This window comes from Coregonus lavaretus (assembly GCF_964263955.1).
Source record: "Coregonus lavaretus genome assembly, contig: HAP1_SCAFFOLD_166, whole genome shotgun sequence".
Classification (NCBI taxonomy): domain Eukaryota; kingdom Metazoa; phylum Chordata; class Actinopteri; order Salmoniformes; family Salmonidae; genus Coregonus; species Coregonus lavaretus.
This window is the reverse complement of record NW_028161624.1, coordinates 277,649-296,237: the sequence shown is the minus strand read 5'-3', so window position 1 is coordinate 296,237 and position 18,589 is coordinate 277,649. Positions and strand designations below refer to the sequence as shown.

At 42.6% G+C, this 18,589-nt stretch overlaps 2 protein-coding genes across 2 annotated transcripts in view; one reads left to right on the top strand and one right to left on the bottom strand.

Annotated features, from left to right (window-relative positions):
• LOC311120324 (beta-chimaerin-like) overlaps positions 1-7,641 on the bottom strand; it is a 45,557-nt gene extending 37,916 nt beyond the window's left edge. The window contains exon 1 of the mRNA XM_084194946.1: positions 7,148-7,641. Coding sequence (XP_084051072.1) covers positions 7,148-7,196 — 49 coding nt within the window. The 5' untranslated portion in view covers positions 7,197-7,641. The remainder of the gene's footprint in view (positions 1-7,147) is intronic.
• Positions 7,642-8,767: 1,126 nt separating this feature from the next.
• Positions 8,768-18,589, top strand: part of LOC311120335 (putative serine carboxypeptidase CPVL) — a 29,565-nt gene continuing 19,743 nt past the window's right edge. The window contains exons 1-4 of the mRNA XM_084194956.1: positions 8,768-8,891; positions 9,136-9,317; positions 9,702-9,820; positions 10,260-10,374. Coding sequence (XP_084051082.1) covers positions 8,887-8,891; positions 9,136-9,317; positions 9,702-9,820; positions 10,260-10,374 — 421 coding nt within the window. The 5' untranslated portion in view covers positions 8,768-8,886. The remainder of the gene's footprint in view (positions 8,892-9,135; positions 9,318-9,701; positions 9,821-10,259; positions 10,375-18,589) is intronic.

Sequence of the window (18,589 nt, the reverse complement as noted above, 5' to 3'; positions counted from 1 at the left end):
TGGGGATCCATAATAAACCCCAGGAAGAGTAGCTGCTGCCTTGGCAGGAACTAATAGGGATCCATAATAAACCCCAGGAAGAGTAGCTGCTGCCTTGGCAGGAACTAATGGGGATCCATAATAAACCCCAGGAAGAGTATCTGCTGCCTTGGCAGGAACTAATGGGGATCCATAATAAACCCCAGGAAGAGTAGCTGTTGCCTTGGCAGGAACTAATGGGGATCCATAATAAACCCCAGGAAGAGTAGCTGCTGCCTTGGCAGGAACTAATGGGGATCCATAATAAACCCCAGGAAGAGTATCTGCTGCCTTGGCAGGAACTAATGGGGATCCATAATAAACCCCAGGAAGAGTAGCTGCTGCCTTGGCAGGAACTAATAGGGATCCATAATAAACCCCAGGAAGAATATCTGCTGCCTTGGCAGGAACTAATGGGGATCCATAATAAACCCCAGGAAGAGTAGCTGCTGCCTTGGCAGGAACTAATAGGGATCCATAATAAACCCCGGGAAGAGAAGCTGCTGCCTTGGCAGGAACTAATGGGGATCCATAATAAATACAAGTTTGGTGGGTTAGAGAACCCTTCTGACTGCAGACTCAGTATGCTGGTTAGGTTAGCATCAGCCCAGGCCAGGCTTCATCAGTTAGGGGGAAACACATTGTTTGGTAATGTGATTCCCTGGCTGCCTGGTGGAAGCCACTGAGGGAACCAGGGTTTCTAATTAATAATGAATGGAGAGATAGACGACAGATGCATGTTGCATTAAGCAACTCTCCCATCTCTGTATGGGGACATCAGGCTAGTTTTTCTGTTTTCATAAAAAACATACAACTGTTTAGTTATTGTTTTTTTAACGTCACTAGAGGGTGAGATAACCTGCTAAAATTACTAGAATGTGAAAAAATGTCATCTGTTGACACCAGTACTGTCCTGAAGCCAGACTCAACATGACTAGTAACAGTTTCCACTCCACTCCACTCCACTCCACTCCACTCCACTCCACTCCACTCCGTATGTGAATGCCTATGTGATGCAGAACAGAGTTCGACAGAAACATCTGTAGGACAACGTTTAAGAACAGATTGCTCTCTTCATTTGCAAGACTGTGTCCGCGTCCCAAATGGCACACTATTCCCTATATGGTGCACTGGTGGGCCAGGGCACTACATAGGGATGCAGCCTATGAGACACAAATCCTGCCTCTGCTACTATCCAATGGTGTGGTTGCAGGCCTAGGGCAGAAGACGAGATACACTTTGATCCTGCATCCCTCCATGTATTCCCTGCCAGAGTAGGGCAGAGTGTTTCTTTCATCCAGCATCCCTCCATGTATTCCCTGCCAGAGTAGGGCAGAGTGTTTCTTTGATCCTGCATCCCTCCATGTATTCCCTGCCAGAGTAGGGCAGAGTGTTTCTTTCATCCAGCATCCCTCCATGTATTCCCTGCCAGAGTAGGGCAGAGTGTTTCTTTGATCCTGCATCCCTCCATGTATTCCCTGCCAGAGTAGGGCAGAGTGTTTCTTTCATCCAGCATCCCTCCATGTATTCCCTGCCAGAGTAGGGCAGAGTGTTTCTTTGATCCTGCATCCCTCCATGTATTCCCAGCCAGAGTAGGGCAGAGTGTTTCTTTCATCCTGCATCCCTCCATGTATTCCCAGCCAGAGTAGGGCAGAGTGTTTCTTTGATCCTGCATCCCTCCATGTATTCCCTGCCAGAGTAGGGCAGAGTGTTTCTTCCATCCTGCATCCCTCCATGTATTCCCTACCAGAGTAGGGCAGAGTGTTTCTTTCATCCTGCATCCCTCCATGTATTCCCAGCCAGAGTAGGGCAGAGTGTTTCTTTCATCCTGCATCCCTCCATGTATTCCCTGCCAGAGTAGGGCAGAGTGTTTCTTTCATCCTGCATCCCTCCATGTATTCCCTGCCAGAGTAGGGCAGAGTGTTTCTTTCATCCTGCATCCCTCCATGTATTCCCAGCCAGAGTAGGGCAGAGTGTTTCTTTCATCCTGCATCCCTCCATGTATTCCCTGCCAGAGTAGGGCAGAGTGTTTGCTGAGTGCTGTGTGACTAACAGTGTGCTGGTGCTCTCTACTCAGCTCTCCTGTGCCAGGAATGTGGAGGAGTGTTCTCTCAGATCACTGCACCGCACAAGCACGGCCACAAATGGTTTTTTCATCCAGGGGAATGAAAAATGATTGTGAAATATATCACTAATCTCTTCTTTTTTTCCCCATTGGAGTATAATATACAGTGCAAGTCAGTGTCTGGGAAACGGCTTTCATCAACGGTCTATTCTTCTTCCAAGACTGTATTACCCAGATTTCTACTATGGGTAATATCCTACAGTGGGATGGATGAACTTTGTGGGTAATATCCTACAGTGGGATGGATGAACATTGTGGGTAATATTCTACAGTGGGATGGATGAACATTGTGGGTAACATCCTACAGTGGGATGGATTAACATTGTGGGTAACATCCTAGAGTGGGATGGATAAACATTGTGGGTAACATCCTAGAGTGGGATGGATAAACATTGTGGGTAATATCCTAGAGTGGGATGGATAAACATTGTGGGTAACATCCTACAGTGAGTAACATCATTGTGGGTAACATCATTGTGGGTAACATCCTAGAGTGGGATGGATAAACATTGTGGGTAACATCCTAGAGTGGGATGGATAAACATTGTGGGTAACATCATTGTGGGTAATATCCTACAGTGGGATGGATAAACATTGTGGGTAACATCCTAGAGTGGGATGGATAAACATTGTGGGTAACATCCTACAGTGGGATGGATAAACATTGTGGGTAACATCCTACAGTGGGTAACATCATTGTGGGTAACATCCTAGAGTGGGATGGATAAACATTGTGGGTAACATCCTACAGTGGGATGGATAAACATTGTGGGTAACATCATTGTGGGTAATATCCTACAGTGGGATGGATAAACATTGTGGGTAACATCCTACAGTGGGTAACATCATTGTGGGTAACATCCTAGAGTGGGATGGATAAACATTGTGGGTAACATCCTACAGTGGGATGGATAAACATTGTGGGTAACATCATTGTGGATAACATCCTAGAGTGGGATGGATAAACATTGTGGGTAACATCCTAGAGTGGGATGGATAAACATTGTGGGTAACATCCTAGAGTGGGATGGATAAACATTGTGGGTAACATCCTAGAGTGGGATGGATAAACATTGTGGGTAACATCCTACAGTGGGATGGATAAACATTGTGGGTAACATCCTACAGTGGGTAACATCATTGTGGGTAACATCCTAGAGTGGGATGGATAAACATTGTGGGTAACATCCTACAGTGGGATGGATAAACATTGTGGGTAACATCATTGTGGGTAACATCCTAGAGTGGGATGGATAAACATTGTGGGTAACATCCTACAGTGGGATGGATAAACATTGTGGGTAACATCCTACAGTGGGTAACATCATTGTGGGTAACATCCTAGAGTGGGATGGATAAACATTGTGGGTAACATCCTACAGTGGGATGGATAAACATTGTGGGTAACATCATTGTGGATAACATCCTAGAGTGGGATGGATAAACATTGTGGGTAACATCCTAGAGTGGGATGGATAAACATTGTGGGTAACATCCTAGAGTGGGATGGATAAACATTGTGGGTAACATCATTGTGGGTAATATCCTACAGTGGGATGGATAAACATTGTGGGTAACATCCTACAGTGGGATGGATAAACATTGTGGGTAACATCATTGTGGGTAATATCCTACAGTGGGATGGATAAACATTGTGGGTAACATCCTAGAGTGGGATGGATAAACATTGTGGGTAATATCCTACAGTGGGATGGATAAACATTGTGGGTAACATCCTACAGTGAGTAACATCATTGTGGGTAACATCATTGTGGGTAACATCCTAGAGTGGGATGTCTTTCTCCAGTCTTTCTGTTCATCCTGGTAGTTTCATCAATAATTACTTCAAAGTCAAGTCTTGATTGGCTGGACCGACCTCGCTCATGCAGTTTCCTCATACAGCCGCTGTGTCTCCACCGAGAGAGGACGGTCTAGTCAATCAAGGCTTGGAGACCAGAGCCTACTGTCACGCAGAAACAGCTGGCTTGGAGACCAGAGCCTACTGTCACGCAGAAACAGCTGGCTTGGAGACCAGAGCCTACTGTCACGCAGAAACAGCTGGCTTGGAGACCAGAGCCTACTGTCACGCAGAAACAGCTGGCTTGGAGACCAGAGCCTACTGTCACGCAGAAACAGCTGGCTTGGAGACCAGAGCCTACTGTCACGCAGAAACGTGTTGTGTTCACAGATTCATTTCTGAGGATGCGTCCCAAATTGCACCCTATTCCCTATATAGTACACTACTTTTGACCTGGACCCTGGGATCTGATCAAAAGTAGTGCACTATATAGGGTAGAGGGTGCCATTTGGGATGCAGACGGAGTCATACGCCTCATAGAAAAGATGATTCAAATGTTGTGTCTGTGTGCCAGAAAGCTCTCCAGGAAGATAATGATAGCCTTGTGTGACAGGCTCTCTATCCCTGGCAGCACAGTGCCTTGTAATGTCTGATCATTATATCCAGAGCCCAGCAATAATGACAAACCTCCACACCACAGTCAGAAAATACTTTCCCCTTAAAAGATACGGTGGTCAAGCGGTAAATCCACTGCTTTTGGCAACGTACTCATGAGATAATGTCTTGTGAAGTATGCGGTCGGCACAGCCATCCTGTATCAGCCTGGAATGATCGCTGCGTCCCAATTGGCACCCTATTCCTTATGTAGCAGCACTACTTTGGTCAAAACGTAGTGCACTTTATAGAGAATAGGGTGTCATTTGGGACGCAAACATTGTGTCTTGGCTCCCATGGGCAGAAGCGCCTTCTGGGTAATTTGATTCTGGTTGTGTAGTGTGGTATGGTTGGGTAGGTTGGGGGGGGGGGGGGGGGGGGGTCATTAGAAGACACTAAATAAATACGGGCTATCATATCATATGTTCCCTCTGACGACAACAACCCAGCAGCAATAGGATAAAAGCTCCTCCCACCCACCCACTGTACATTCTGTAACTTATATTGAGTTTTGGTCACATTGTTGATCTTGACACAAACACCACCTTGCCCTGCACAGTTGACTGTTCCTATGGTCATTGATGGTTTGTGAGACAAGCAGCACATGCTTCACTATGGTGGATTATATTTTAGGAGTGACTTTTCCTCTGGGTAGAATAGTGGTGGCAACATCAAAGACATAAACACACACACGAACCCTCTCCTGGCTATTAAACTACTAAAAACAACTAGAATAACCACTTCTCCACTGAGATATACCACACACACACCACCTCCTTGTGGTTACTGGCGTGGCCTCCACATACATTAACCAACAGTGTGATAGTGATGTTTGCACTCTATACCCTGACAAACATGGGCACCACACGTTTATCTATACTGTGTGTGCAGGAGGAGGCTACAGCCAGCGACTGCTGTTTCACTCTCAGTTTGTTTGAGCAGCTGTGGCACTTTTCCAGTTCATATTCTGAACATTTCTGACATCAGTCTTCCTATCCTCTACATCAGGGCTCTCCAACCCTGTTCCTGGAGAGCTACCGTCCTGTAGGTTCACTCCAACCCTGTTCCTGGAGAGCTACCGTCCTGTAGATTTTCACTCCAACCCTGTTCCTGGAGAGCTACCGTCCTGTAGGTTTTCACTCCAACCCTGTTCCTGGAGAGCTACCGTCCTGTAGATTTTCACTCCAACCCTGTTCCTGGAGAGATACCGTCCTGTAGATTTTCACTCCAACCCTGTTCCTGGAGAGCTACCGTCCTGTAGGTTTTCACTCCAACCCCAATCTAACACACCTGATTCTAATAATTAGCTGGTTGATAAGCTGAAGCAGGTTAGTTACAACAGGGGTTGGAGTGAAAACCTACAGGAAGGTAGCTCTCCAGGAACAGGGTTGGAGTGAAAATCTACAGGACGGTAGCTCTCCAGGAACAGGGTTGGAGTGAAAATCTACAGGACGGTAGCTCTCCAGGAACAGGGTTGGAGACCGTGTAGCTCAGTTGGTAGAACATAGCGTTTGCAACGCCAGGGTTGTGGGTTCGATTCCCACGGGGGGCAGTATGAAAATGTATGCACTCACTAACTGTAAGTCGCTCTGGATAAGAGCGTCTGCTAAATGACTAAAATGTAAAAATGAGACCCCTGCTCTACATGATTGACTCAGATACCGAGATAATCTTCTAGGCAGCTGATCCTATAGGTATCTAAAGACACTCAGACCACAGCATATATGGCATCTTGCCAACTAGCGAGTGACCGGCTTCAAATGTTTTACTGGGAATAAACAAGTATTTTTGAAATGTCACATCAAGCCCCAGTCTTCATGGGGGCATGATGGAAAATGGTAGATTTAGGTAGAGGGTCCCCATCCCTGGTGTCTCTACCAACCGAATATAGCAGTGGCCATACTTGCCAGTCAACAAGAGGATTATGGGGATAATTGAGAATTTTATGATAGTTATCCAAACAAAACCACATGTACATGAATGACAAGTCCAACCCTACAATCTCAGCCTCTTCATTGAGAGAGGCGTTCACTTCCTATCCAAGATGATGCCTCACTGAAACCAGACGCAAGAAGGTATGCGTTAAAAACACATAAACACACATTCTATTTGCCAACGACTAGACTGGTCTGCCACTCTCAATCAAGCTCTTGAACGTGGCACGTTTATCGTTCTATGTTCAGCGGCAGAGGAGGTGAAAGAGAACAAGAGATGAGATAATTATTATAGACGCGAACGTAGCCGACTGGTGTCGTGATTTATTGTGTGACGTCTGTCAATTACCCACAGATCGAGATTTTAAAAAAGTTCCATAATGTGTATCACAAACGAAATTCATGCATGCCAGCTTTGACACAGTTAACTCACAAGTCCCTATATTAATTGCATTATGCAATAAATATGAGAGAGAGAGAGAGAATAACGAGGGTGATAATATTATCATTGATAAGCCTAACAAATAATTAAATGTTATTATAAGGCCAAATAATATATATAGGAAATGGTTTGTTATTTGTTTTATCAAACAAAATATTTTCATTTAGGACTCTTACCAGAAGACACTGATGAACCCGACAGGCTTGAGTTGCTGGATACTGCCATCCCAATCCGCTTCAGGCTCGGTCTGGTCACTCGCGGTCGGTCGAGGTGCGCTCACAGCCCGTCCCCGGTAGTCCGTCCATTTCACTATGTCACGTAGCGTAGCCTCCTCTCACTCGCTGCTTTGGCACGAACTGACACTGTTTATTTCACGTCCGTTTTCGTTCCTTCTGAATTCCTGTTCTTGTAGGTGTAACGTTCCAGCGCGCTTTCACTTCTCTCCGTTCCTTTCCCTGGTGGTTCCCTGCGCGCCCTATGTTGCCGCATTTACTGTAGCTCCACTCACTGGCAGTAGTGGAAAAAATAGTCAAGCGACAGGATCACAGGAACAAGATCAACTTTCGATCATCTTGTCTAAATGCACAACTATACACACCATTAAAGTTTGTAAAATGTATGCACTGGAAGGGCGGCATATGCTTTCGCCATGTTGAATAAAAAATACACTATCGTTTCCATGTGGTGGTGCCACTTCTGGGATCGAATAAACACACTAGACTGGGACGGAGCCGCCTTCTTAAAGTGGAAGTATTCAGTAAACTGAAATAGACGTCTGAACTCCAGTCAATCTGAAGCGGATCTATTCCTTTGAGCTCTGACCTTTGATTTCAATATGATGATGAGGATGATGATGATGATGATGATGATGACAGAGTGCGTGAGTGCAGGGCAGGCTGCTGCTGGTTCAGAGGTTCACTCCCAACTGCCATAATAAAATCAAATAGCCAGAATAAAATACATATTTGAGGATGTTTAATCAGAATATAAACATGATGACAACTGTATTCGACTATATTGCATGTATTCAACTCCAAACCATAAAGTCCATTTACACCCTTTAATCATAATAATAATAATAATATAATAATATGCCATTTAGCAGACGCTTTTATCCAAAGCGACTTACAGTCATGTGTGCATACATTTTTATGTATGGGTGGTCCCGGGGATCGAACCCACTACCCCGGCGTTACAAGCGCCATGCTCTACCAATTGAGCTACAGAGACCACAGATCCATAGGAGATTGATTTCCACAGCCTAAAAAAATAGTTTTTCTCTAAACTATATAGGCCGTTTTTAAACAGGCAGCCCAATTCTGATACTTTTTGCACTAACTGATCTTTTGACCAATCAGATCTGAAATGTATATATTATTAAAAGATCTGACGTGATTGGTCAAAAGACCAATTAGTGGAAAGAATATCAGAATTGGGCTGCCTGTGTAAACGCAGCCTTTGTCACCTCACATAGCATGCATGTGTCTGTGTGTGACCACATAATTCATTTTTTTAAAATCTATTTACCTAGGCATACTAAAATGTCTCCCAAGATTAGGGGAATGTGTCCATTTTTGAGTGTAGGACCTAAAAATACACTGCCTGGAGAAGTGTTTTACAAGAAAACAGTAACATTTAAGAACCATCTGGATAGATCGTAAACAAATGGTGCCGAATTTAGCAGTTGCGAAAGTTCTTTGACATGAAGAAATGTTGAGTACCGGAAATGCACTGTTGGGGTGAAGGATCAGATTACATAAAATCACATGATCGCTCATCCAGTTGATCATGTGACCAATGGATATTTTAACAACAGCGGAGCAGCAACGTGAAACTACAGATGGTTTGATTTATCTTGCTTCAATAACACGGATTAGCTGGCTGCTCTGAATTCCATCCGAGGCGAGCGCAAATTATGGGGTATGTTTGCAAAATAAAAGTGTATGAAAGCCTGGTCATTGGATTATTCAGTGCAGTTCTCTCAATGGTTATTTGACTAGGCTAGTTACATAGTTCCTTCTTATGTATTGAACATACTGGAAAAAGACATGCGCAAACTAGCTAAAGCAGAAAGTTGGACATTTGATAATGCAAAAAGTGTGAGAATTAAATTGTGTCGAAACTGAACTATCACATTTCTCTGCTTTCTACTCACCCGTGACAGAATGTTAAAGGAGACGCTGTGTGTCCTTCTCCTGTGGACTTCCCTGGAGGCAGCGCAGTCAAGGGGCTGCTCGAGTTTCTTCTGCCGGAAATCTCACCGTGTCAGCGCGCTCTCCAGAGGATCCGACCCCGGCAAGCCGCTCTTTCTCACCCCCTACCTGGAAAAGGGCAACATCGAAGAGGGTAGGTTGGTTTACTTTACTCAGAAACGATATTTTGGTATTTTGTTCATTTGTTTAACTGTTAATACTGTCCCAAATGTTGTACATGGCAGTAGTCAAGTTTCAAAAACTGATGATGATGCGATATACATTTTGCATCATCAACACAGTTAGGATCCCCATTAGCTGTTGCACTATGCAGCAGCTACTCTGCCTGGGGTCCATGCCACAAAGCATGACATGACAGAGTGCAGAACAGTTCTTACAATGTTGCTATGTTAACATCATGAATGGTACAGTATTACACAGAAGTCTGATAAAGACTAATCGTAGTGTTCAGATTAAACTAGGCTTGAGACAGTTTTTTTCTGTATATTTGAAAGCAATGATCTCTTCTATCTTTCAGCACGGAAGCAGAGTCTGGTAGGTCCCCTGCCTGGTGCCAATGTGAAGAGTTATGGTGGCTACCTCACTGTCAACAAGAAATACAACAGCAACCTCTACTTCTGGTTCTTCCCTGCTCAGGTACTTTTGACCAGGGCCCTTAGGGAATAGGGTGCAACCCATATCAGCTGCAGTGTTCTCCTCCTCAGTTTCACTCGTGACAAGAATGAATAGCACGTGTTTATCTAGCAATCACCTTTCATCAGCTCCTGTAAAGGACTATGTGAATCAGGGCAGAGTTTTATTTGGATTGTACATTTCAACATGTTTCAGAAAACTTAACGAAAGACTTATAGCCCCTTTTAAAGTAAGTACAAAACAAGTCCTTTATGCTACCCACATTACCAAGATCCTAGTAATAAAACAGTGTTTTTACTTCATGACTGTGTGTCAATGACTTAGCCACAAGGTGAAAGTGTTGTATTAGAAGGTTTTTGGGTTGAGGCCTGTCACTAAGATAGCTCCAGCATCCACTATTAGATATCCACTAACTTGTGTCTGTCTGTCTGTCTCTCTGCAGGAGAGGCCTGAGACCGCTCCAGTCCTGCTGTGGCTGCAGGGGGGTCCTGGGGGCACCTCTATGTTTGGGCTGTTTGTAGAACATGGACCCTACGTTGTATTGAAGAACCTAACAGGTACCAACATGGCCACATGTCTCTGTACTGACCCCTGTCTACTGTATAATAACATGTCTCTGGACTGACCCCTGTCTACTGTATAATAACATGTCTCTGTACTGACCCCTGTCTACTGTATAATAACACGTCTCTGTACTGACCCCTGTCTACTGTATAATAACATGTCTCTGTATAATAATATGTCTCTGGACTGACCCCTGTCTACTGTATAATAACACTTCTCTGTACTGACCCCTGTCTACTGTATAATAACACGTCTCTGTACTGACCCCTGTCTACTGTATAATAATATGTCTCTGGACTGACCCCTGTCTACTGTAAAATAACATGTCTACTGTATAATAACACGTCTCTGGACTGACCCCTGTCTACTGTATAATAATGTCTACTGTATAATAACATGTCTACTGTATAATAACATGCCTCTGGACTGACCCCTGTCTACTGTATAATAACATGTGTACTGTATAATAACATGTCTCTGGACTGACCCCTGTCTACTGTATAATAACATGTCTACTGTATAATAACATGTCTCTGTACTGACCCCTGTCTACTGTATAATAACACGTCTCTGTACTGACCCCTGTCTACTGTATAATAACACGTCTCTGTACTGACCCCTGTCTACTGTATAATAACATGTCTACTGTATAATAACACGTCTCTGGACTGACCCCTGTCTACTGTATAATAACATGTCTCTGTACTGACCCCTGTCTACTGTATAATAACACATCTCTGGACTGACCCCTGTCTACTGTATAATAACACATCTCTGGACTGACCCCTGTCTACTGTATAATAACATGTCTCTGGACTGACCCCTGTCTACTGTATAATAACACGTCTCTGTACTGACCCCTGTCTACTGTATAATAACACGTCTCTGGACTGACCCCTGTCTACTGTATAATAACATGTCTACTGTATAATAACACGTCTCTGTACTGACCCCTGTCTACTGTATAATAACATGTCTCTGTACTGACCCCTGTCTACTGTATAATAACATGTCTACTGTATAATAACACGTCTCTGTACTGACCCCTGTCTACTGTATAATAACACGTCTCTGGACTGACCCCTGTCTACTGTATAATAACATGTCTCTGGACTGACCCCTGTCTACTGTATAATAACATGTCTACTGTATAATAACACGTCTCTGGACTGACCCCTGTCTACTGTATAATAACATGTCTACTGTATAATAACACGTCTCTGTACTGACCCCTGTCTACTGTATAATAACATGTCTCTGGACTGACCCCTGTCTACTGTATAATAACATGTCTCTGTACTGACCCCTGTCTACTGTATAATAACACGTCTCTGGACTGACCCATGTCTACTGTATAATAACACGTCTCTGTACTGACCCCTGTCTACTGTATAATAACATGTCTACTGTATAATAACACGTCTCTGTACTGACCCCTGTCTACTGTATAATAACATGTCTCTGGACTGACCCCTGTCTACTGTATAATAACATGTCTCTGTACTGACCCCTGTCTACTGTATAATAACATGTCTACTGTATAATAACACGTCTCTGGACTGACCCCTGTCTACTGTATAATAACATGTCTACTGTATAATAACACGTCTCTGTACTGACCCCTGTCTACTGTATAATAACATGTCTCTGTACTGACCCCTGTCTACTGTATAATAACATGTCTCTGGACTGACCCCTGTCTACTGTATAATAACATGTCTCTGTACTGACCCCTGTCTACTGTATAATAACACGTCTCTGGACTGACCCATGTCTACTGTATAATAACACGTCTCTGTACTGACCCCTGTCTACTGTATAATAACATGTCTACTGTATAATAACACGTCTCTGTACTGACCCCTGTCTACTGTATAATAACATGTCTCTGGACTGACCCCTGTCTACTGTATAATAACATGTCTCTGTACTGACCCCTGTCTACTGTATAATAACATGTCTACTGTATAATAACACGTCTCTGGACTGACCCCTGTCTACTGTATAATAACATGTCTACTGTATAATAACACGTCTCTGTACTGACCCCTGTCTACTGTATAATAACATGTCTCTGGACTGACCCCTGTCTACTGTATAATAACATGTCTCTGTACTGACCCCTGTCTACTGTATAATAACACGTCTCTGGACTGACCCATGTCTACTGTATAATAACACGTCTCTGTACTGACCCCTGTCTACTGTATAATAACATGTCTACTGTATAATAACACGTCTCTGTACTGACCCCTGTCTACTGTATAATAACATGTCTCTGGACTGACCCCTGTCTACTGTATAATAACATGTCTCTGTACTGACCCCTGTCTACTGTATAATAACATGTCTACTGTATAATAACACGTCTCTGTACTGACCCCTGTCTACTGTATAATAACATGTCTCTGTACTGACCCCTGTCTACTGTATAATAATATGTCTCTGGACTGACCCCTGTCTACTGTATAATAATATGTCTCTGGACTGACCCCTGTCTACTGTATAATAACATGTCTCTGTACTGACCCCTGTCTACTGTATAATAACACGTCTCTGGACTGACCCCTGTCTACTGTATAATAACATGTCTCTGTACTGACCCCTGTCTACTGTATAATAACATGTCTCTGGACTGACCCCTGTCTACTGTATAATAACATGTCTACTGTATAATAACACGTCTCTGTACTGACCCCTGTCTACTGTATAATAACATGTCTACTGTATAATAACACGTCTCTGTACTGACCCCTGTCTACTGTATAATAACATGTCTACTGTATAATAACACGTCTCTGTACTGACCCCTGTCTACTGTATAATAACATGTCTACTGTATAATAACACGTCTCTGTACTGACCCCTGTCTACTGTATAATAACATGTCTCTGGACTGACCCCTGTCTACTGTATAATAACATGTCTACTGTAAAATAACAAGTCTCTGGACTGACCCCTGTTTACTGTATAATAACATGTGTACTGTATAATAACACGTCTCTGGACTGACCCCTGTCTACTGTATAATAACACGTCTCTGGACTGACCCCTGTCTACTGTATAATAACATGTCTCTGTACTGACCCCTGTCTACTGTAAAATAACATGTCTCTGGACTGACCCCTGTCTACTGTATAATAACATGTCTACTGTATAATAACATGTCTACTGTATAATAACATGTCTCTGGACTGACCCCTGTCTACTGTATAATAACATGTCTCTGTACTGACCCCTGTCTACTGTAAAATAACATGTCTCTGGACTGACCCCTGTCTACTGTATAATAACATGTCTACTGTATAATAACATGCCTCTGGACTGACCCCTGTCTACTGTATAATAACATGTGTACTGTATAATAACACGTCTCTGGACTGACCCCTGTCTACTGTATAATAACATGTCTACTGTATAATAACATGTCTCTGGACTGACCCCTGTCTACTGTATAATAACATGTCTACTGTATAATAACATGTCTCTGTACTGACCCCTGTCTACTGTATAATAACATGTCTACTGTATAATAACACGTCTCTGTACTGACCCCTGTCTACTGTATAATAACAGGTCTCTGTACTGACCCCTGTCTACTGTATAATAACATGTCTACTGTATAATAACACGTCTCTGTACTGACCCCTGTCTACTGTATAATAACATGTCTACTGTATAATAACATGTCTCTGTACTGACCCCTGTCTACTGTATAATAACACGTCTCTGTACTGACCCCTGTCTACTGTATAATAACACGTCTCTGTACTGACCCCTGTCTACTGTATAATAACATGTCTCTGTACTGACCCCTGTCTACTGTATAATAACATGTCTACTGTATAATAACATGTCTCTGTACTGACCCCTGTCTACTGTATAATAACACTTCTCTGTACTGACCCCTGTCTACTGTATAATAACATGTCTCTGTACTGACCCCTGTCTACTGTATAATAACATGTCTCTGGACTGACCCCTGTCTACTGTATAATTTTACATTTTACATTTACGTCATTCATGTCTCTGTACTGACCCCTGTCTACTGTATAATAACATGTCTCTGGACTGACCCCTGTCTACTGTATAATTTTACATTTTACATTTACGTCATTCATGTCTCTGTACTGACCCCTGTCTACTGTATAATAACATGTCTCTGTACTGACCCCTGTCTACTGTATAATAACATGTCTCTGTACTGACCCCTGTCTACTGTATAATAACACATCTCTGGACTGACCCCAGTCTACTGTATAATAACATGTCTACTGTATAATAACACTTCTCTGTACTGACCCCTGTCTACTGTATAATAACACGTCTCTGGACTGACCCCAGTCTACTGTATAATAACATGTCTACTGTATAATAACACTTCTCTGTACTGACCCCTGTCTACTGTATAATAACATGTCTACTGTATAATAACACTTCTCTGTACTGACCCCTGTCTACTGTATAATAACACTTCTCTGTACTGACCCCTGTCTACTGTATAATAACACGTCTCTGGACTGACCCCTGTCTACTGTATAATAACACTTCTCTGTACTGACCCCTGTCTACTGTATAATAACACGTCTCTGGACTGACCCCTGTCTACTGTATAATAACATGTCTACTGTATAATAACATGTCTCTGTACTGACCCCTGTCTACTGTATAATAACATGTCTACTGTATAATAACACTTCTCTGTACTGACCCCTGTCTACTGTATAATAACACGTCTCTGGACTGACCCCTGTCTACTGTATAATAACACTTCTCTGTACTGACCCCTGTCTACTGTATAATAACACGTCTCTGGACTGACCCCTGTCTACTGTATAATAACATGTCTCTGTACTGACCCCTGTCTACTGTATAATAACACTTCTCTGTACTGACCCCTGTCTACTGTATAATAACACGTCTCTGGACTGACCCCTGTCTACTGTATAATAACACTTCTCTGTACTGACCCCTGTCTACTGTATAATAACACGTCTCTGGACTGACCCCAGTCTACTGTATAATAACATGTCTCTGTACTGACCCCTGTCTACTGTATAATAACATGTCTACTGTATAATAACACTTCTCTGTACTGACCCCTGTCTACTGTATAATAACACGTCTCTGTACTGACCCCTGTCTACTGTATAATAACACGTCTCTGGACTGACCCCAGTCTACTGTATAATAACATGTCTACTGTATAATAACACTTCTCTGTACTGACCCCTGTCTACTGTATAATAACACGTCTCTGGACTGACCCCAGTCTACTGTATAATAACATGTCTACTGTATAATAACATGTCTCTGTACTGACCCCTGTCTACTGTATAATAACACGTCTCTGTACTGACCCCTGTCTACTGTATAATAACACGTCTCTGTACTGACCCCTGTCTACTGTATAATAACATGTCTCTGTACTGACCCCTGTCTACTGTATAATAACATGTCTACTGTATGATAACATGTCTCTGTACTGACCCCTGTCTACTGTATAATAACATGTCTACTGTATGATAACATGTCTCTGTACTGACCCCTGTCTACTGTATAATAACATGTCTCTGTACTGACCCCTGTCTACTGTATAATAACATGTCTACTGTATGATAACATGTCTCTGTACTGACCCCTGTCTACTGTATAATAACACGTCTCTGGACTGACCCCAGTCTACTGTATAATAACATGTCTCTGTACTGACCCCTGTCTACTGTATAATAACATGTCTACTGTATAATAACACTTCTCTGTACTGACCCCTGTCTACTGTATAATAACACGTCTCTGTACTGACCCCTGTCTACTGTATAATAACACGTCTCTGGACTGACCCCAGTCTACTGTATAATAACATGTCTACTGTATAATAACACTTCTCTGTACTGACCCCTGTCTACTGTATAATAACACGTCTCTGGACTGACCCCAGTCTACTGTATAATAACATGTCTACTGTATAATAACATGTCTCTGTACTGACCCCTGTCTACTGTATAATAACACGTCTCTGTACTGACCCCTGTCTACTGTATAATAACACGTCTCTGTACTGACCCCTGTCTACTGTATAATAACATGTCTCTGTACTGACCCCTGTCTACTGTATAATAACATGTCTACTGTATAATAACATGTCTCTGTACTGACCCCTGTCTACTGTATAATAACATGTCTACTGTATAATAACACGTCTCTGTACTGACCCCTGTCTACTGTATAATAACACGTCTCTGTACTGACCCCTGTCTACTGTATAATAACATGTCTCTGTACTGACCCCTGTCTACTGTATAATAACATGTCTACTGTATAATAACATGTCTACTGTATAATAACATGTCTACTGTATAATAACACGTCTCTGTACTGACCCCTGTCTACTGTATAATAACACGTCTCTGTACTGACCCCTGTCTACTGTATAATAACACGTCTCTGTACTGACCCCTGTCTACTGTATAATAACATGTCTCTGTACTGACCCCTGTCTACTGTATAATAACACGTCTCTGTACTGACCCCTGTCTACTGTATAATAACATGTCTCTGTACTGACCCCTGTCTACTGTATAATAATATGTCTCTGGACTGACCCCTGTCTACTGTATAATAACATGTCTCTGTACTGACCCCTGTCTACTGTATAATAACATGTCTCTGTACTGACCCCTGTCTACTGTATAATAACATGTCTCTGAACTGACCCGTCTACTGTATAATAACATGTCTCTGTGGGAGGGAATGGCCGGCAGGGGATGTAGCTCAGTTGGTAGAGCATGGCGTTTGCAACGCCAGGGTTGTGGGTTCGATAAAATAATGTATGTGCTAACTGTAAGTCGCTCTGGATAAGAGCGTCTGCTAAATGACTAAAATGTAAATGTAAATGTAAATGTACTGACCCCTGTCTACTGTATAATAACATGTCTCTGTACTGACCCCTGTCTACTGTATAATAACATGTCTACTGTATAATAACATGTCTCTGTACTGACCCCTGTCTACTGTATAATAACATGTCTACTGTATAATAACATGTCTCTGTACTGACCCCTGTCTACTGTATAATAACATGTCTACTGTATAATAACATGTCTACTGTATAATAACATGTCTCTGTACTGACCCCTGTCTACTGTATAATAACATGTCTACTGTATAATAACATGTCTACTGTAAAATAACACGTCTCTGTACTGACCCCTGTCTACTGTATAATAATATGTCTACTGTATAATAACATGTCTACTGTATAATAACACGTCTCTGTACTGACCCCTGTCTACTGTATAATAACATGTCTCTGTACTGACCCCTGTCTACTGTATAATAAGACGTCTCTGGACTGACCCCTGTCTACTGTATAATAACATGTCTCTGGACTGACCCCTGTCTACTGTATAATAACACGTCTCTGTACTGACCCCTGTCTACTGTATAATAACACGTCTCTGTACTGACCCCTGTCTACTGTATAATAACATGTCTACTGTAAAATAACATGTCTCTGGACTGACCCCTGTCTACTGTATAATAACATGTCTACTGTATAATAACATGTCTCTGGACTGACCCCTGTCTACTGTATAATAACACGTCTCTGGACTGACCCCTGTCTACTCTGTAGTCCTTCATCTCTCTCCATGTATCTCTGTACCTACTGTAGCAGTAGTCCTTCATCTCTCTCCATGTATCTCTGTTTCTACTGTAGCTGTAGTCCTTCATCTCTCTCCATGTATCTCTGTTTCTACTGTAGCAGTAGTCCTTCATCTCTCTCCATGTATCTCTGTACCTACTGTAGCAGTAGTCCTTCATCTCTCTCCATGTATCTCTGTTTCTACTGTAGCAGTAGTCCTTCATCTCTCTCCATGTATCTCTGTACCTACTGTAGCAGTAGTCCTTCATCTCTCTCCATGTATCTCTGTTTCTACTGTAGCAGTAGTCCTTCATCTCTCTCCATGTATCTCTGTTTCTACTGTAGCAGTAGTCCTTCATCTCTCTCTCCATGTATCTCTGTTTCTACTGTAGCAGTAGTCCTTCATCTCTCTCCATGTATCTCTGTTGCTACTGTAGCAGTAGTCCTTCATCTCTCTCCATGTATCTCTGTTTCTACTGTAGCAGTAGTCCTTCATCTCTCTCCATGTATCTCTGTACCTACTGTAGCAGTAGTCCTTCATCTCTCTCCATGTATCTCTGTTT